Below are 21,569 nucleotides of genomic sequence, written 5' to 3'. Positions count from 1 at the left end.
TTTAGCAACTACCTTCCTGATAGTTCTTAGCCCCATAAGCAAAAATAATAAAAGTTCTGGAAAGCCTCTTTAATGAGTGAGCCTGATTTTGAAAATCTGGTATGTATGACTAAATTCAATGTAAAAGTTTTATGTATCTGAGTAATTATGATGTTGTTTTTTTGGCACATTGTTCTACACTCCTTAATATTGAGATTGCAACACCAAGAAGGAAAGTCATGGAATTATGGAAATCACAGGATGGATAGACATGTTACTGATATGTAAATGACGACATTTTCAAAATATGTTGATTCAGTCAGTATTGAGTATGAGCACCATGCGCACAAATACACTTGCTTGCACACCTTGTCATGACATGGTTTTTACAGGGGCTCCTACATATCTGTAGTGTGTTGGAAGTGACAGACTCCCATTAAGGATCAATATTTTACCAACAACAAGACTTACAGGGAACAATTACCAGCAGTCACAAGGCCCAATTCACCCCATCCCAACTCCAGTAATCACCAGCCATTTTCACAGGACCGGGTCCTTATGTGGCCTACAATACTAATGAAATTAAAACAAATTGGAAGACATAGCTGAATAATTTCTTTTAAAAACCTGTCCCAAAATGACAGATTAATAAAAACTTGCATATTCCCAGAGGACACTATATTTCTAGGAAATCTTTCAAAGGAAATGAGATTGTGTTTAATGTTCAATTCCCCAGAATATGTAAGTTCCCTGTAGCTTTATTTTCATTACACTTACTCCCATATCTGCACGTATTTATATACTTTTCATTTTAGTTTTTATCTTTTTTTTCATTTTGCACATTGTTCATAAGATCATGAAAAACATTTCAGAGGCATTTTAACAATATATTATTAATTTTCGATTTCCCCTGTAAATGGGGTTTATATACAGTATTAGCCTCAGTGACTGTGAGAATGAAGCGTCTTGACATACACTGCAGAGCTGTGAACAATCAGCCCCTGCCCCTAACGGGGACCTGGTGATCACAGACATGACAAGGGTAATAGTGACTCATTCGGCTGCCCCTAGATAAATCACAAGCCCACATTTAACCATCTCCTCCCTCTTAACATATACTATTACAAAAACAACACAAACACAAATTTTGGATTTAATTGGCCACAGCAGCCATTTATTAACACTTAATAAACAGTAAACAAATAAACTCAAAGAGGGGGTGGTCCTCGAAGCCCCAAAAAGTTTGATGAACAACACCATACCACCTTTTCTTATTTATTGTCCCAACTCAGGTCATAATTTACCTCTAGCTGTAAAGTGCCAGCTCAGAGGCACATAAAATAACCTGGCAACTGTCCCAAACCATAAGCCGCAGGCCCATGCAATGCCTCCCTTGGGATATTAAGGCCCATTTTCAGTCAACTCCATTATAGGGAGTCCAGAACTTCGTAAAATTCCCCCCCCCATTATACCGCCATTATCCAGGACCACCAACTTTGAGGACCCCACCCCCCCAAGCCGTGAACAAAAATATTCTGTTCCCTCACATATTTTTGTAACTCCACACCTTAATGGCTATCTCTATTCCTTCTTGAATCGCCAAGCACCACATGTCCATTCTCAAAGCGTTCAAATGGATGCCATCACTTCTCCAAAATTCTCCCTCCCAGATTCTAATTCCACATGTCTTACCACCATCGCACCATAAAACGAGAAACTGCCCTGTTTAACTTGATCCTAGCCCTGTTGATACCATCCACGGATCGTACCCCCCTCCAAACCTTCCTCGGAATAATATCCGACCAAATTGCCACTACTCCTGGGAACATTGACTACAGCCTAAGGAAATTGAACTTGATATCCTTAATTAGCTCCCTGCAAGGTCATTTGCCTAGGTCATTGCCCCCAAGATGGACCACTACAACATCCGGAGACCGATCCAGCCGCACAAAACGATGAAACTCAGGAAGAAACTGCCTCCAAACCATTCCATGTTTTCCGATCCATCGTAACACGGCCTCCTCCCTTCCGATTCCCAATTGTCGCCCGTCCTGCCGCAACGCAGCACGCAAAACCGCCCAGAAAACAAACGAATATCCCATAATCCATACCAGAAGCAAAGGCCGTTCTGCAAAATAAAATAAAATCCGTAACAATCACAACTATGAAACCCCCCGTGCCTTCTGTTCCTGGGAGCCACCCCTTAAATCGTTCCCGTTTTTAAAGATGGCGATAAGCTGAAAACGCGATAGGTATGAACGGTCGGCATGAACTAAGACCGGAACATCCATATTCTTCATCGCTCTCCCAAAAGCTCGAGTACACTGTACCGGGTATAGGGCCGACCCTTGCACTTTAAACAGCACCAACCTACACCCTTTACCATAAACATCCGTTTTTGAAGACTGTATCAACAATTCAACCCTGTCTTCATATAAATCCACATCTTGGTTTAACAGCCCACCTTTTTTAAACCTCGAAGGACTTACCAACTCCCCCAAACGTAATGCCCCAAAAAATGCCAATGAAAATGCTAATTTAAATAAATCAGCCTCCCAACCAGAAGTGCAGATGGTTTCCAGCTGTGCTCCCACTAAAAGGAGCAACTCATACGAAACTGGCCGTCTCATATCCAAGACCTTCCAACCCTCTGTAATGCACACGCCCGGGCTGAGCGGCGTGTGCGTGTGATTCCACTGGACCGTGCCGGAGAGTGAATGCCTGGAGGGGCGTAACTAGGTATTCACCCGATCCGACCAGGGTCGCACGACGGCATACGACGCCAGTGCACCAAGGAGGAACCGAGCAGAGGGACCAGGTGCTACTCCAGGACAGACCCCGGACACGGCTGTTGACCCACACAGGGGAATACAGGAACAGACTGGTTAGGCTGGCACACAGACTGGTGGGAATAGGCAGGCACGACTGTTATGCAGGCAGGCGGGTATGCAGGCAGGGGGGTACAGGCAAGCACGGCTAGAGTGCAGACAGAAAGGCACTAGCAGGTAGGAACACAGGCGGGATAGGACCCAGTACACACTGGGACTCTGGAAAAGAACCACAGATGTGGCTGACAAACACAGCAGAGTGAGGCCGCCCAGAGAGGTGAGCGAGAGCAGGGCAGGACGAGACCGCCCGGAGCGGTGAGCGAGGGCAGAGCAGGACGAGACCGCCCGGAGCGGTGAGCGAGGGCAGAGCAGGACGAGACCGCCCGGAGCGGTGAGCGAGAGCAGAGCAGGACGAGACCGCCCGGAGCGGTGAGCGAGAGCAGAGCAGGACGAGACCGCCCGGAGCAGTGAGCGAGAGCAGAGCAGGACGAGACCGCCCGGAGCGGTGAGCGAGAGCAGAGCAGGACGAGACCGCCCGGAGCGGTGAGCGAGAGCAGAGCAGGACGAGACCGCCCGGAGCGGTGAGCGAGAGCAGAGCAGGACGAGACCGCCCGGAGCGGTGAGCGAGAGCAGAGCAGGACGAGACCGCCCGGAGCGGTGAGCGAGAGCAGAGCAGGACGAGACCGCCCGGAGCGGTGAGCGAGAGCAGAGCAGGACGAGACCGCCCGGAGCGGTGAGCGAGAGCAGAGCAGGACGAGACCGCCCGGAGCGGTGAGCGAGAGCAGAGCAGGACGAGACCGCCCGGAGCGGTGAGCGAGAGCAGAGCAGGATGAGACCACCTGGAGCGGTGAGCGAGAGCAGAGCAGGACGAGACCGCCAGGAGCGGTGAGCAAGAGCAGAGCAGGACGAGACCGCCAGAAGCGGTGAGCAAGAGCAGAGCAGGACAAGGCCGCCTGGAGCGGTGAGCAAGAGCAGAGCAGGACGAGACCGCCTGGAGCGGTGAGCAAAGGGTCAGAGCTGAGCGAGACTGCCGGAGCAGTGAGCAAGGAGTCAGAGCGGAGCAAGGCTGCCGGAGCAGCGAGCAAAAGGGTCAGAGCGGAGCAAGGCTGCCAGAGCAGTGAGCAAAAGGGTCAGAGCGGAGCAAGGCTGCCGGAGCAGTGAGCAAAAGGGTCAGCGCGGAGCAAGGCTGCCGAGCAGTGAGCAAGGCAGAGCAGGCTAGAACCGCCAGAGCGGTGAGCAAGGCAGAGCAGGGGGGAAAGGATCAGTTCACATGGAACAGACAGGAAGGGAAAGGCAGAGCCAGATACCCACAGGGTACTTGCAGTGAAGTAGCGAGTGGACCACAAACTCACAAACGGGAGTACAGAGACAACAAGCAGGAGTTAGGTACGAGTTCAGACTCTGCAGAAAAAGGAAAGGAACGGACATACAGAAAAAACAGGTAAAAGATAGGAGAGAGTTCAGACTGGAACTGAGTGTACGGAGGAGACCGACACTGCAGCGGGATACAGGAGCGGGTCTGGGAATACGGCCCCCAGAGAGGCGGAACGAACAGGCAAGGAGCGTGTTCAGAAAGGACAGACAAGATACAGGAGCGGGTCTAGGTAATCGGCCCCTAGAAGGCGGGAGGAACAGGCTAGGAGCGTGTTCAGACAGGCCTGGAAATACAGCCTCCAGGATAGGCAGACAAGAGAACACAGAACGGGACCTGGCACCTTCAGAGTGAAAGCACACACTGAATGAAACACAATGCTCAGGCATGGGTTAATTGGAGCAGCTGGTTTAAATACCAGGAGACAGACAGCAATAGGCTGAGGACGCACAAGGGGTGTGCCCACAGCAGGTACAAGAAACAGGAAGTGATCGGGTGCCGCCCTTAAGCAGCAGAAACAGACACAAACAGACAGCATGGAGGGAAGCCAGAGAGACATTCTGGACTGGAGATCAAGTGCGCGCTCTTGCACAGTGGGAGATGGACCACTATGCAAGGACGCCGCCAGGTATGTTACAGTACCTCCCCCCTTACGCCCCCTCTTCTTCAGGCCTGCCAGAATCTTCCGCAGGGAATTCGAGGGCCAATCCTTCACTTCAAGGAGATCACTTCCACTGTCCACAGGAAAAACTGGTCTCATCTGGTTAGCTAGGATGCTACCTCCTATCCAGCCATCCTCAGCAACAGACGAAACGGGTGGAGTACCAGGAACAGCACACAAGGAAGTCTCTCTCCACATATTTTCAGGTGGCACCCCAGAGGGTACAGGAGACCACTGGAAGCCCTCCCCCAGGTTGGAGGGGAGCAGAGACTTGGGGGTAATCTCTGCTTCGAGGTACATCTTGTCAAACTCACAGGAAGAAATAGACGGGTTATCAGGTACAGGATGAGGAAAAGTCACTGTCTCTTTGTTATCTGGTGGTACCCCGGAGGATTCAGGAAACAACTGGAGGTCCTCCGCCGGCTCAGAAGAGTGTAGAGGCTCGGAGAAAACATCTGCTTCAGAGTACACTAGGTCGGACTCACTGGACGAAGCAGGCGAGGTATCGGGTACCGAGTATTGGAAAGTCTCTGTCCATTCACCACCAGGTGGCACCCCGAAGGGTTCTGGAGACAACTGGAGGTCCTCCGCCTTGTCAGAGGGGTGTAGAGACTCATGGGTAACCTCTGCTTCGGAGTACACTAGGTTGGACTCACTGGACGAAGTGAGCGAGGTATCAGGTACAGAGTATAGGAGAGTCTCTGTCCTTTCGCTACCAGGTAGCACCCCGAAGGGTTCTGGAGACGACTGGAGGTCCTCCGCCTGGTCGGAGGGGTGTAGAGACTCGGGTGTAACTACCACTTTGGGGTACCCATTGTCAGGCTCACAAGACGGAGCGAACAAAGTATCGAGTACCGGGTGTAGAGAAGTCTCTCTCCATTTGTCATCGAGTGGTATCCCGGAGGATTCAGGAGGCAACAGGGGGTCCTCCGCCAAGTAGTAGAGGTGCACAGACTCGGAGGTAATCACAGCTTCGGAGCATCCTTGGACATGCACACTGGTTAAAGTGGGTGAAGCACCTGATGCCGGGTGCAGGAAGTTCTCCAGTGTGGAGTCTGGATGGGCAGTAGTCTCTTCGGGCAGGAGAACTGGTGCACTACCCACGCACATTACCCCTTGGGGCTTCTCCGGGATACAGGGAGATGAAGCTTCAGTAGGGACTTCAAGGTTGGGGTCAGGAGGTCTCAGGGAGGACAGACCCTGGCGTGACGGCTTGTCTCTACGTCAAGCACGTCTGGACTGCCTCTTGAGGTTGTGAGAAGTATTCCGGAGAGCGTAGTCATCCTGTGTGGAGTCTGGATGGGCAGTAGTCTCTTCGGGCAGGAGGACTAGTGCGCTACCCACACACATTACCCGTCGGGGCTGCTCCGGGATATTGGGAAGCGAAGCTTCAGCAGGGGCTTCAGGGTTAGGGTCCTCGAAGACCATACGAAAGGCCACCAGGAAGGCCTGCAGGTCAATTACGACAGGATCCCATAGGGGAGTGACCCATTTCAAGGCATCACCCGCCAGGTAGTCAATCATAAAGGCCACTTTAGCCCAATCGGAAGGAAAATAGAGAGGGTAGGCCTAGAAGTGTAGCATGCATTGCTCCACAAATGCACGACTCAGTCTTGGATCCCCATAGTAACGTGGCGGATCCGCAGGAACGAGTGCAGAAAGATCCATCTGGACGGGTGCGTACTTCGCCTGGAACTCAGCTAAAGAAAAAAAAAATTTTAATTTATTTTTAATGCACGTATTCACTGGAAAACGTCTCAGAGAGTGAAGGCCGTGGGGCTCAACGGGAACCATGGCCTGAGCATGCTGTAATGCACACGCCCGGGCTGAGCGGCGTGTGCGTGTGATTCCACTGGACCGTGCCGGAGAGTGAATGCCTGGAGGGGCGTAACTAGGTATTCACCCGATCCGACCAGGGTCGCACGACGGCATACGACGCCAGTGCACCAAGGAGGAACCGAGCAGAGGGACCAGGTGCTACTCCAGGACAGACCCCGGACACGGCTGTTGACCCACACAGGGGAATACAGGAACAGACTGGTTAGGCTGGCACACAGACTAGTGGGAATAGGCAGGCACGACTGTTATGCAGGCAGGCATGCAGGCAGGGGGGAACAGGCAAGCACGGCTAGAGTGCAGACAGGAAGGCACTAGCAGGTAGGAACACAGGCGGGATAGGACCCAGTACACACTGGGACTCTGGAACAGAACCACAGATGTGCGGACAAACACAGCAGAGTGAGGCCGCCCAGAGAGGTGAGCGAGAGCAGGGCAGGACGAGACCGCCCGGAGCGGTGAGCGAGAGCAGAGCAGGACGAGACCGCCCGGAGCGGTGAGCGAGAGAAGAGCAGGACGAGACCGCCCAGAGCTGTGAGCGAGAGCAGAGCAGGACGAGACCGCCCGGAGCGGTGAGCGAGAGCAGGACGAGACCGCCCGGAGCGGTGAGCGAGAGCAGAGCAGGACGAGACCGCCCGGAGCGGTGAGCGAGAGCAGAGCAAGACGAGACCGCCCGGAGCGGTGAGCGAGAGCAGAGCAGGACGAGACCGCCCGGAGCGGTGAGCGAGAGCAGAGCAGGACGAGACCGCCCGGAGCGGTGAGCAAGAGCAGAGCAGGACGAGACCGCCTGGAGCGGTGAGCAAGAGCAGAGCAGGACGAGACCGCCTGGAGCGGTGAGCGAGAGCAGAGCAGGACGAGACCGTCTGGAGCGGTGAGCGAGAGCAGAGCAGGACGAGACTGCCTGGAGCGGTGAGCAAGAGCAGAGCAGGACGAGGCCGCCTGGAGCGGTGAGCAAGAGCAGAGCAGGACGAGACCGCCTGGAGCGGTGAGCAAGAGCAGAGCAGGACGAGACCGCCTGGAGCGGTGAGCGAGAGCAGAGTAGGACGAGACCGCCTGAAGCGGTGAGCAAGAGCAGAGCAGGACGAGACCGCCAGGAGCTGTGAGCAAGAGCAGAGCAGGACGAGACCGCCAGAAGCGGTGAGCAAGAGCAGAGCAGGACGAGGCCGCCTGGAGCGGTGAGCAAGAGCAGAGCAGGACGAGACAGCCTGGAGCGGTGAGCAAAGGGTCAGAGCTGAGCGAGACTGCCGGAGCAGTGAGCAAGGAGTCAGAGCGGAGCAAGGCTGCCGGAGCAGCGAGCAAAAGGGTCAGAGCGGAGCAAGGCTGCCGGAGCAGTGAGCAAAAGGGTCAGAGCGGAGCAAGGTTGCCGGAGCAGTGAGCAAAAGGGTCAGAGCGGAGCAAGGCTGCCGAGCAGTGAGCAAGGCAGAGCAGGCTAGAACCACCAGAGCGGTGAGCAAGGCAGAGCAGGGGGGACAGGGCCCAGTTCACACGGAACAGACAGGAAGGGAAAGGCAGAGCCAGATACCCACAGGGTACTTACAGTGAAGTAGCGAGTGGACCACAAACTCACAAACGGGAGTACAGAGACAACAAGCAGGAGTTAGGTACGAGTTCAGACTCTGCAGAAAAAGGAAAGGAACGGACATACAGAAAAAACAGGTAAAAGATAGGAGAGAGTTCAGACTGGAACTGAGTGTACGGAGGAGACCGACACTGCAGCGGGATACAGGAGCGGGTCTGGGAATACGGCCCCCAGAGAGGCGGAACGAACAGGCAAGGAGCGTGTTCAGACAGGACAGACAAGATACAGGAGCAGGTCTAGGTAATCGGCCCCTAGAAGGCGGGAGGAACAGGCTAGGAGCGTGTTCAGACAAGATACAGGAGCGGGTCTAGGTAATCAGCCCCTAGAAGGCGGGAGGAACAGGCTAGGAGTGTGTTCAGACAGGCCTGGAAATACAGCCTCCAGGATAGGCAGACAAGAGAACACAGAACGGGACCTGGCACCTTCAGAGTGAAAGCACACACTGAATGAAACACAATGCTCAGGCATGGGTTAATTGGAGCAGCTGGTTTAAATACCAGGAGACAGACAGCAATAGGCTGAGGACGCACAAGGGGTGTGCCCACAGCAGGTACAAGAAACAGGAAGTGATCGGGCGCCGCCCTTAAGCAGCAGAAACAGACACAAAGAGACAGCATGGAGAGAAGCCAGAGAGACATTCTGGACTGGAGATCAAGTGCGCGCTCTTGCACAGTGGGAGATGGACCACTATGCAAGGATGCCGCCAGGTATGTTACACCCTCCCTCCAACCTTTTAATGCTTGCTTAACTAAAAATGATTTTGTCTGGTTCTCAACTCCCCTTGCTTTAAATCCAAATGCTAAACCAGCCAAGATGCCATTTATTCCTCTCTTCTTCCACCCTGTCACCTATAATTGTTTTCCACTCCTCCCAAATCTTCTAAGCCTGTTCATACTTAGCCCAAGTCCTGTCCGTTAATGACCAAGAGATTAAATCCTTCACTGCCCTGAAGGGATTCTCCATAGATCTACCGGGCACTCCTGCCACGTGGTATTGTTCTGTTGTTGTATTCCACGCCTGTTTCCGCTGCAAAAAAGAAACATTATGACCAATTGAATCATTAACCCCTTTTTCAACCTCAGCTACAATCCACATGTTCAATGACAACCCTAAAAGAACCAAGCGTTGCAAGACTCTGACCACTGGGGGAGAAGCTGACGTCAACAAATTAACCGCCTTCAATGCACCCTCATGTTTCACAACAAAGCGTATTTTCCTGTTTCTGAAATTGTCACCCCAAACTGAAAGGGCTACTAAAATAGGAAAAATGTATAACAGAACATTAGTCAACCTGTAGCCTAGCTCAAGCCATGTTTGTGGCCACATCTCTTCCAACTCTGAGCCCTGGAAACATAACCTAAAACCCACTCCTGCGTCTACTTGGATACACAAACCCAGGTCAAACACGCTAGCCACCGACTGAATCCACATCAATTTCCCATTGTATGATTCGAGAACTTTTGCCCAAATGCTGAGATCATCTTTCAGTTCCTTACCAAGCGTGATAAAGTGATGGGGCGACTTTACCCCCACCGTAGCCAAAGACAAATGATGGCAGAAGGTTCTGCCCATGGGCATAATCCTGCATGCAAAATTCAATTTTCCCAATAGTGATTGAAGTTCTCTCAATGTCACCTTTTTTGATTTCTTCGCACTGACTACCTCAGCTAGCAGATCTGAAACCTTTTACACTGGCCTACACTCCATTTCTAACGTGTCAATCACAATACCTAAGAAACTCAAAACTGTAACTGGCCCAACCGTTTTCTCCGCCACCAAAGGAACGCCAAACTTTTTTGCCACACTCTCCATTGTACGTAATAGAATAGAACACTCAGAACTGTTCCCTGCGCCAATAAACAAGAAATCATCCAAGTAGTGGATGCAAGCCTTTAAACCAGAAACGTCTTTTACTACCCATTCTAGAAAAGTGCTGAAGGTCTCAAAAATATGACCAGGAAAGAGAGCAACCCATAGGAAGGCAACGATACACAAAAAACTCCCCACCCCAGAAACAACCCATTAAATGCAAACTATCTGGGTGTACCGGAAGAAGCCGAAAATCTGCTTCAATGTCTGTTTTTGCCAAAAGTGCACTCTTTCCAAAATGATGCACCCACTCTACCACCGTGTCAAAGGAAGTATAAAAGACCGAACACAAATCAGGATCTGTTCCGTCATTCACTAATGTACCTTTTGGAAATGACAAATGATGAATAAGTCTGAACTTGTTCAGCTCCTTCTTCGGGACTACCCAAAGAGGCGAAACCCTCAAATTAATCATGGGCATCTCTACAGAAGGCCCTGCCATCCTACCCAGACTCACTTCTTTTCTAAGTTTCTCATCCACTACCGCTGGAAACTGGCTTCCAGACTTCAGATATTTTCTACATGGTCCCAAAACACTATTGGACGCCGGGATTTTAAAACTGTCCCTAAAGCCATCCCTTAACAATGTGGCAGCTGACCTATCCTGATGCCTACTTAGAAATTGCTCCATCTCTATTAGTCGAACTGGGGTCACCCCTTTTTTTAGCACTGTCCCCACCTCTTGGTTGACTACTCCTAAAACACTTTGATGTCCCATGTTTAAATTTACATTTGCTCCCAAATTTGCACGACCCATCGTTGAAACTGAAACATAATCCCTTCTGTAGTGCCACTGAGTGACCGGACTGTCCCTACCCCCTGGTGCCCCGGGAAAAAACTGACTCCCTAGTCCCGACCTTGACGGGGCCGTCACTCTCATCCACAAAGCAATGTCTTTGTGATCCCAGCGGATGCTGGGCCTTACCGCTTTCCGTTGACGGAATTGCTCATCATATCTGAGCCAAACCTGCCGCCGTAAACCCTATATGCTTCCCCTATGGCGTCCATATAACAGAAAAGAGGTGAACAATTCTCCAGTGCTCTTTCCCCTATTACACTGGCCAAAATTGCAAAAACCTGAAGCCAGTTAATGAAGGTCCTAGGAATCAAGCGGTACCTCCTTTTTTCCTCATCTTTTTTTAAATCATCTCTTTTCAATTTATCCAAATTAAAACGCTCTAATGGCAGCAAGGAAAATATGTCGACATATACCCCTTTCCAAATCCTTTCCCTCACCTCCTGTTTCAAATGTGCATCCAAAGGCGCTTCAAAACATACATAAACTTCCCCCTTTGCGGCATCATCCAATCTTGGCGCCTCATCCTTTTCATTATCTTTTTCTTTTCCCTGGTCACCACCCAGAGCCTGCATGAAAGCCCCCTCCCCCGATCCCGCAGCTGCAGCAGGACTGACTACCATTAATTGAAACTGGCTTTGGTTCCCCATTCCCACATTAGTTCCCGTCAATGCACTACCCCTCCCCTCCTGAATTCCCACACCCGTAGCTGCTGCCATATTAAAATTCCCAAGCCAAGCTGCTACCGGCGACGGTCCCCCCGAATTCCCCCTGACCCCATTAGTGAAGGAATAGCATTAAAAAATTGAGACGCCTAACCTGGCTGCCTGGGTGCTGTGATCCCAGCAGATGTCTGTCCTGCATCCTGGAGTCAGTCCACTGGCCCAGCCGTTCCGGTTGTTGAATTTTGTGTCCTGGCGACCGATGCACCCCGGACCTCTCTGGGGCCAGCTGTCTGCTGCCCGTGTTGACCCTGGCTGGTATATTGATAAAATTGTGGGCTTATAGGCTGCCCTAGGCAACCGCCCTGTGTCCCTGCCATAGTCTGTAGTCCAAACCCAAAAGAACATTGGCCGTGTGGGGGATTATGCACTGGAGCTGTGTGCTCTGCCATTAAAGCAGTTACTGCTACTTCCACCTGGCCACCACTAGATGGCGCCAGAATCACAGAATAGCTGTGCCCAGCAGGAAGCTGGCAGTGCTTCAGGGGCTGTGTGTCTGTAGCAGCCATTGGAGCCGCATGGTGTGCAAGGCCAGCCGACCGCTGACCGCTGTTCCTTCCACGCTGAGCAGCCACTACACATTGAACTGTGCTTTTTAGGTCAGTTCAAGATTTCTAACCACAGAGTTAATAACTTCAAGGAGTGAAGGTGGGGTGCCAGGTGTTGGGCACCCATCAACTGATATTGTTGACCTATTTTAAAAGATTGTGCTAACTAGGGTGTGTGCACACGGTCAGTAAATGCTGCGCATTGGATGCAGCACACTTGCGCTGCGTGCTATCCGCAGAGGCCAGATGTTAGAGCACAGTGGCCACTATGCGTCTCCGTGCTCCTGCGGCTCACCCGTGGAGACGGACATACGCTAGTATCCGCAAGAGAAATTCTATCAGGTGTAATGCAGCGCCTTGCTTGGCATTCCTTTAATGGTTCAGTGTGTGTTTTGACTGACCATGTACCTCCCCCTCAGCTGACTGGTCATCACACAGGTCCTTCTGCACACCGAAGGTCTGAACACTTGACTGTGACATCAGCTCAGGTCCTGTGTGTATGTGTGTGTGTATTGGAGGATATAAAAACCCTGGTAATTTGAGACAGGTGAGAGAGGCGTGAGGCCTGTTCCCCGTGTGTGTGGGACAACGTTCTTGTGAGGCCTAGTGAGGCCGAGTGAAGCCTGGCAGCCTGAAAGGTCGAGACTGGATCCTGTGAGCGGATGCTAGTGGCCTTGGAAGGCAGAGGCTTGCTGAAGATTCCTGAAAGGCGCAGGCTGGATGTTGTGAGTGTGAAAGACATACCAGTAGCCTTCGAGGGACGACGGCTAGAGACCCCATCTGGGAAGCCGCAAAGCCACAGTGGTGGCAAACCAAATGGACTGTAGCAGCTAAACCCGGCAAAGGTAATACACTTTGTTATATGGACATTTATATGGACATTGCTATAGTATTACCTTGCTGAAGGCTGTACCTGGAGCCAAGTGGGCCTGTCTGCCACTTGGGCTCGTGAACATTATATGTGTGAACTGCGGTTTATGACAAAATAATAAACTGCTGAAGTGTCAAAACCGGAAAGACATTGCTGGTGTGCATTAATTGACCCGGTGCAGCGAGTATCCCCCATTATGATGACTAGTGCTGCCTTACACAGTGCAATATCAAGGATGCGGTGAATCCACATGTGTTCAATGAACACATGCAGATTCACCTGCGTGCAGCGCTTTGGACGCAGCACAAGGATGCTGCGTTAAAAGCGCTGCCAAAAAGGATCTTGTGCACATACCCTAATATATGCAAACTGGTCCATGATCCCTGGTATATGGTAAATAGGTCCGGTACCATAGTAAGAGAAACATGCCCAAGTCATGATGCTTGCACCACCATGCTTCACTGTCTTCAGAGTGTACGGTGGCTTGAATGCAGAGTATGGGGGTCATCTGAAGAAATATCTGTGGCCCTTGCTCCCAAAAAAACAATTTTACTTTCATCAGTCCAGAAAATGTTTCTCCATTTCTCTTGGCCAGTTGATGTGTTCTTTGGCAAATTGTATCCGCTTCAGTACATGTCTTTTTTTTAACAGTGGGACTTTGCGGGGACTTTCTGCTAAGAGATTAGCTTCACACAGGCGTCTTCTAACTGTCACAGTACTCATAGGTAACTTGAGACTGTCTTTGATTATCCTGGAGCTGATCATTGGCTGAGCCTTTGACATTCTGGCTATTCTTCGATCTATTATAATACATAGTAACATAGTCTTCCTTCAACCTTAAAAACTAAGCCCATCTAGTTCAACCCATAGCCTAACATGTTGATCCAGAGGAAGGCAAAAAAAAAACATGTGGCAAACACTAAGCTCCACATTGGGGAAAAAAATTCTTTCCCGACTCCATACGACAATCAGACTAGTTCCCTGGATCAACGCATTATCAAGGAATCCAGTATATATAACCTGTAATATTATACTTTTCAAGAAAGACATCCAGGCCCTTCTTAAATTTTAAAAGTGAATCACTCATTACAACATCATGCGACAGAGAGTTCCATAGTCTCACTGCTCTTACAGTAAAGAATCCCCGTCTGTGATTATGATTAAACCTTCTTTCCTCCAGACGTAGAAGATGCCCCCTTGTCCCCGTCTCAGGCCTCAGAGTAAAAAGATCAGTAGAAAGGTCTTTGTACTGTCCCCTCATATACTTGTACATAGTAATAAGATCACCCCTAAGCCTTCCACAGTAAATAACCCCAAGTGTAATAACCTGTCTTGGTATTGCAGACCCCCCAGTCCTCTAATAACCTTGGTCGCTCTTCTCTGCACCCGCTCTAGTTCAGCTGTGTCTTTCTTATACACCGGAGACCAGAACTGTACACAGTATTCTAAGTGTGGTCGAACTAGTGACTTATATAGAGGTAAAATTATGTTCTCCTCATGAGCATCTATGCCTCTTTTAATGCATCCCATTATTTTATTTGCCTTTGCAGCAGCTGCCTGACACTGGCCACTAAACGTGAGCTTGTCGTCCACCAATACACCCAGGTCTTTTTCAGTGACAGTTTTGCCCAGTGTTTTACAATTAAGCATATAATTATACATTTTATTTCCTCTGCCCAAGTGCATTACCTTACATTTATCCCCATTAAAGCTCATTTGCCATTTATCAGCCCAAGCTTCTAGTTTACATAGATCCTCCTGTAATATAAAATTGTCCTCCTCTGTATTGATTACCCTGCAGAGTTTAGTGTCATCTGCAAATATTGAAATATTACTCTGTATGCCCCCTACAAGGTCATTAATAAATATGTTAAAAAGAAGGAGGCCCAATACTGACCCCTGTGGTACCCCACTGTTAACTGAGACCCAGTCTGAGTGTTTTCCATTAATAACCACCCTTTGTTTCCTATCACTGAGCCAATTCTTAACCCACATACATATATTTTCCCCTATCCCCATTGTTCTCATTTTATGTATCAACCTTTTGTGTGGAACCGTATCAAAAGCTTTTGAAAAGTCCATATACACAACACCCACTCCATTTCCTTGGTCCAGTCTGGAACTTGCCTCCTCATAAAAGCTGATCAGATTAGTTTGACAGGAACGGTCCCTCATAAACCCATGTTGATATTGAGTCATGAGGTTATTCTTCTTCAGATACTCTATTATAGCATCTCTTAGGAAACCCTCCAGGATTTTACCCACAGTAGAGGTTAAGCTTACCGGCCTATAATTTCCAAGTTCGGTTTTTGTCCCCTTTTTGAATATTGGCACCACATTTGCTATACGCCAGTCCTGTGGTACAGACCCTGTTATTATGGAATCTTTAAAGATTAAAAATAATGGTCTATCTATGAAGTTACTTAATTCCTGCAGTACTCGCGGGTGTATCCCATCCGGGCCCGGGGATTTGTCAACTTTAGTGATTTTTAGATGCCGCCGTACTTCCTGCTGGGTTAAGCAAGTGACATTTAATGGAGAATTTTTGTTATCACTAATCATGTTTTCTGTCATGCGATTTTCTTGTGTAAATACGGTTGAAAAAAAATCATTTAGCATATTGGCTTTTTCCTCATCCTCATCCACCATTTCACCCAGACTATTTTTAAGGGAGCCAACACTATCATTTTTTAGTTTTTTACTATTTATGTAGTTAAAGAATATTTTGGGGTTATTTTTATTTTCTTTGGCAATGATTCTCTCTGCCTCAATCTTTGCTGCCTTGATTTTTTTTTACATAATTTATTTAATTTTCTATATTTATTTAATGCCTCATCACTACCTACCTGCTTTAGTTCTCTAAATGCTTTCTTTTTGTCACTTATTGCGCCCCTTACAGCTCTATTTAGCCATAGTGGTTTCCTCCTATTTCTAGCATGTTTATTCCCAAAGGGTATACAGTACAGACCAAAAGTTTGGACACACCTTCTCATTTAAAGATTTTTCTGTATTTTCATGACTATGAAAATTGTACATTCACACTGAAGGCATCAAAACTATGAATTAACACATGTGGAATTATATACTTAACAAAAAAGTGTGAAACAACTGAAAATATGTCTTATATTCTAGGTTCTTCAAAGTAGCCACCTTTTGCTTTGATGACTGATTTGCACACCCTTGGCATTCTCTTGATGAGCTTCAAGAGGTAGTCACCGGAAATGGTTTTCACTTCACAGGTGTGCCCTGTCAGGTTTAATAAGTGGGATTTCTTGCCTTATAAATGGGGTTGGGACCATCAGTTGTGTTGTGCAGAAGTCTGGTGGATACACAGCTGATAGTCCTACTGAATAGACTGTTAGAATTTGTATTATGGCACGAAAAAAGCAGCTAAGTAAAGAAAAACAAGTGTCCATCATTACTTTAAGAAATGAAGGTCAGTCAGTCCGAAAAATTGGGCAAACTTTGAAAGTGTCCCCAAGTGCAGTTGCAAAAACCATCAAGCGCTGAAAAGAAACTGGCTCACATGAGGACCGCCCCAGGAAAGGAAGACCAAGAGTCACCTCTGCTTCTGAGGATAAGTTTATCCGAGTCACCAGCCTCAGAAATCGCAGGGTAAAAGCAGCTCAGATTAGAGACCAGGTCAATGTCACACAGAGTTCTAGCAGCAGACACATCTCTACAACAAATGTTAAGAGGAGACTTTGTGCAGCAGGCCTTCATGGTAAAATATCTGCTAGGAAACCACTGATAAGGACAGGCAACAAGCAGAAGAGACTTGTTTGGGCTAAAGAACACAAGTAATGGACATTAGACCAGTGGAAATCTGTGCTTTGGTCTGATGAGTCCAAATTTGAGATCTTTGGTTCCAACCACCGTGTCTTTGTGCGACGCAGAAAAGGTGAACGGATGGACTCTACATGCCTGGTTCCCACCTTGAAGCATGGAGGAGGAGGTGTGATGGTGTGGGGGTGCTTTGCTGGAGACACTGTTGGGGATTTATTCAAAATTGAAGGCATACTGAACCAGCATGGCTACCACAGCATCTTGCAGCGGCATGCTATTCCATCCGGTTTGAGTTTAGTTGGACCATCATATATTTTTCAACAGGACAATGACCCCAAACACACCTCCAGCCTGTGTAAGTGCTATTTGACCAAGAAGGAGAGTGATGGGGTGCTGCGCCAGATGACCTGGCCTCCACAGTCACCAGACCTGAACCCAATCGAGATGGTTTGGGGTGAGCTGGACCGCAGAGTGAAGGTAAAATGGCCAACAAGTGCTAAGCATCTCTGGGAACTCCTTCAAGATTGTTGGAAGACCATTTCCGGTGACTACCTCTTGAAGCTCATCAAGAGAATGCCAAGGGTGTGCAAATCAGTCATCAAAGCAAAAGGTGGCTACTTTGAAGAACCTAGAATATAAGACATATTTTCAGTTGTTTCACACTTTTTTGTTAAGTATATAATTCCACATGTGTTAATTCATAGTTTTGATGCCTTCAGTGTGAATGTACAATTTTCATAGTCATGAAAATACAGAAAAATCTTTAAATGAGAAGATGTGTCCAAACTTTTGGTCTGTACTGTATATTGTGCACAGGTCCTATTCAGGATGTTAATAAATGTCTCCCATTTGCTTTGTGTAGCTTTATGTCTCAGGATATCCTCCATGTTTATTGCACTAAGATCATCTCTCAACCGTTGGAAATTTGCCTTCCTGAAGTTTAGTGTCCTTGTAACCCCTCTACTACATATCTTATTAAAGGTTACATGAAAACGTATTATTTTGTGATCACTATTACCCAAGTGACCCCCAACTCGTATATTTGATATGCGGTCTGGCCTGTTGGTTAATATTAGGTCTAGCAGTGCCCCCCTTCTTGTTGGGTCCTGAACCAGTTGTGAAAGGTAATTGTCTCTCATAGTTGTCAAAAACCTATTACCTTTGCTTGAACTACATGTTTCTGTCCCCCAATGTATTTCAGGGTAGTTGAAGTCCTCCATAATAATGACTTCTCCTTGAGTCGCTGCTTCATCTATTTGCTTTACGAGGATATTCTCCGCTGCTTCCATTATTTTTGGAGACTTATAACAAACCCCTATCAGTAATTTATTATTTTTTCCCCCTCCCCTTATCTCCACCCACAGGGACTCTACATTTTCATTAGATTCACATATATCCTCCCGCAAGACTGGTTTTAAGGATGATTTTACATATAAACACCCCCCCCCCCTCGCTTGTTTGTACGGTCATTTCTGAACAGACTATAGCCCTGTAAATTAACTGCCCAGTCATGGCTCTCGTCCAGCCATGTCTCAGATATTCCCACCATGTCATAATTATTTTCCAACAAAATTAATTCTAATTCCTCCATTTTGTTGGTGAGGCTTCTAGCATTAGTGTACATGCATTTTATTTATCTCTCTGTACCTCTATTCCTTATACTTTATTGACTGTTCTAACCCCACCCCCAATTTTTTTATTTGTGCCCAGGTCACTATCTGCACTATCTTCTCCACCTTTAAAATGAATACCCTCCCCCCCAATCCCTAGTTTAAACACTCCTCCAACCTTCTAGCCATTTTCTCCCCCAGCACAGCTGCACCCTCCCCATTAAGGTGCAATAATGGTAGTCTTCCGTTTTCTTCCACGTCTCTCTGGTTTTGCTTTCCATTTTAAAACATTGGAGATCATTTTAGATGAACAGCCTGTCATTGTCCGCACTTCTTTATAAGTTTTACCCTCTCCAGTCAACTTTTTAATCAACGTACGCTGTTCTTCTGAACAATGTCTCGAACGGCCCATATTTCTCAGACTTTCAAGGAGAAATGCATGTACAACATGTGCTGGCTTCACCCTTAAATAAGGGCCACCTCATTCACACCTGTTTCTTCACAGAATGATTGACCTCACTAATTGACCTCCTCCCTGCAATTATTTTGAACAAACCCCTTTTCAATTAATTATTCAAATACACAGACTCAAAAACATGCAGATCATGAATGCTGAGACTGTTGGGTTTCTTAGAATCTACTGCACCAACTGGTAAATTGTTTGACATGTGGTAATATAATTTATACCAAAAACAGTGATTAATCTGGTTAGTCATATTGGACTGCTATTATTTTGAACACTACTGTACCTCCACTTAGAAATGCAGTATAGTTTTTCTGATTCACTATTTCTCTTTCCTCATGTGCCAGCATTATAGGATCTTAGGTATCCATGGTTGTGACCACTGATATAGTGACAGTTAGTTAAATGCTACTGGTCATAACCATGGATACCTAAGGTCTTGCAATGCCTGCACATGAGGAAAGTGACATAGCGAATCAGAAGAACTACACTACATTTCTAATTGGAGGCATTTGCTAATATTGTTATTATTACACTTTCTACATATTGGGATAGGATCTTGGAGATGGGAATACCCCTTTAAATGCCCCTATACATATTATACTAAAGTCGGTCAAACCCGCCGATAGTCTAATGTGTATGGGAGTTTCCCGACTCTCCCCTGACAGATGATGTTAGGAAAGAAAATAATCGGCACGTGGGAAATACCAACAGCAGATCCTTTTGTTCTTCCTCAAAATAATCCGCCGCCAGAGGAGAATGGCAGCTACTCTTTAATAGAGAACACAAAAAATGTTTGACCAAGCCTCACCACTCCTGTGTATGGGGAGGTCAAGGGAGATAGCAGTCAGCCAAATGAATATTCAGCCAATTGTTATCTAACCTGAGTGTCTGTATCCCAACCATTTTTATGTGACCAGAGAGGGACTCGACACACATCAGATTATGTTGGTCAAACCTACCAATTTGTCAGAATTCAACAACCATCTATTGTGCGTGGGGACCTCAAACTTCCAATCCTTTTGCTGTCACAGCCAATAAGCCATGGCCAGAGGAGCGCGACACCAACTCACCCCACTCTCCCCATAGAGAACACATGAACACTCAACAAAGCATTACAAACTTTACAATGCCACGCACCAGTCTAATTATCGATGCGTGCATTTGAAGAGGTCAAACTCATTACACTCAATATGTTATACACATGACCAATCTATCTTGATGTTGAACTGTTGTGTCTATTACGATAGACATAAAAAATGACAGACTTTTGCATATTTTGGATTTCTTCCAGACTTGTCATCTTTTCTAATGTTCCTCGAAACAAAATACAGACATTGATTAAAAATCAAAGGTCAAGTACAGGAATAAATATAAAGCCAAAGCGCTGGCACCATACTGCTGGCAAAAGACTGGTGTATTCCGATTGGTAGGAGAAGTAAATTCTACTTTCTAATTCTATTTTAAAATATTGTTAGATTTGTTATTACCTATACAGTAATATTACATTGTGATGATGTTCATTGGAGGTGCTTGGGTTATAATTGCATTTGACTGATGTACATATTACAACATTTCTTGACAACTTAGGATAAGATTCTTTTCACTGTAAAATCAAGTATCAGATAAAAATATCTCAGTATTGTTGTACATACCTGCAGAACAAGGGGTAATAGGATTTTCAGAAGCTCATCATCCAGTGGGTGGACATTTTCCAACACTTCCAACATCCATGTTAAGTATTCATGCCTTTCTAGCAAACCTTCCTGTAACAAACAGCAAAATACTAACAGCAACTGTGAAGGTCATTTCCAGTTGTGCAGTGCCCCCTTGTGGTAATCTTCCCGTAGTAATTTGTTGCAAATGCCAAGCTATCATATTTCAGTTTAGCCATTCAATGCTGAAACTGCAAGATTTATTCACAAAAGGATTGAAAACAACAAACCTTCATTAGTCATCCTTTTACAAGTGGTTTGGTCTCGTTTAGTTACCCTGTTTATAATCCCTCCACATGGTATAGCAATTTCACTTGATGTTTTACTGTTATTGTAACCATTTTTGGGTCATTAGCCCTGACTGTTCTAATATATATAATTGTCTTATCCCGTCTGTCTGTCCAGGAAATCCCGCGTCGCTGATTGGTACGGCCGCGGCCAATCAGCGACGCGGCATTTCAGAAAAAGATGGCGGCCGTTATCGGCTCATCTGCCGCACGTAGGTCAGCGGCGATGCAGCCGGCTGCTCGCAGCATAAGTCCCCCGACCGGAGGCGCCGCTGACCTCCATGCGGCTACCGTCGGGAGATCAGCGGCTACGGCCGCTTATCTCCCGACGGCAAGTGTGACTCCCCTCCCCTCACTTAGGCCCCCAGCACCTGGCGCAATACTTACCCCTCCCCGTGCCTCCGCAGCAGCTCCTGTCTCTTCCGCTCCTGCACTGTGACGTCTCAGGTCAGAGGGCGCGGTGACGTCTTTCCACCGCGCTCTCTCCTGAGCGGTCACAGCGGAGCGCAGAGCGGGAAGATGCCGGTGCGCGTGAGGAGTCCAGACCAGCGGCAGCAGCATCAGCACGTGAGAAGTGAGGTGAGTATTGGATTTTTTTATTTTTTTTTATTGCATGGGGGCATTGGGCATTAAATGGTGGGGTGGGG

General features: G+C 47.7%; 1 protein-coding gene across 1 annotated transcript in view; it reads right to left on the bottom strand.

Annotated features, from left to right (window-relative positions):
• MED12L (mediator complex subunit 12L) overlaps nt 1–21,569 on the bottom strand; it is a 981,938-nt gene that overhangs the window by 894,863 nt on the left and 65,506 nt on the right. Inside the window, exon 7 of the mRNA XM_073674721.1 lies at nt 20,576–20,686. Coding sequence (XP_073530822.1) covers nt 20,576–20,686 — 111 coding nt within the window. The remainder of the gene's footprint in view (nt 1–20,575; nt 20,687–21,569) is intronic.

Source organism: Phyllobates terribilis, unplaced genomic scaffold, assembly GCF_046119375.1.
Source record: "Phyllobates terribilis strain yellow unplaced genomic scaffold, ASM4611937v1 Scaffold_3__8_contigs__length_932513732, whole genome shotgun sequence".
Taxonomy (NCBI): domain Eukaryota; kingdom Metazoa; phylum Chordata; class Amphibia; order Anura; family Dendrobatidae; genus Phyllobates; species Phyllobates terribilis.
Note: the sequence above shows the minus strand (reverse complement) of the source record. Positions and strands in the feature narration are given on the sequence as shown.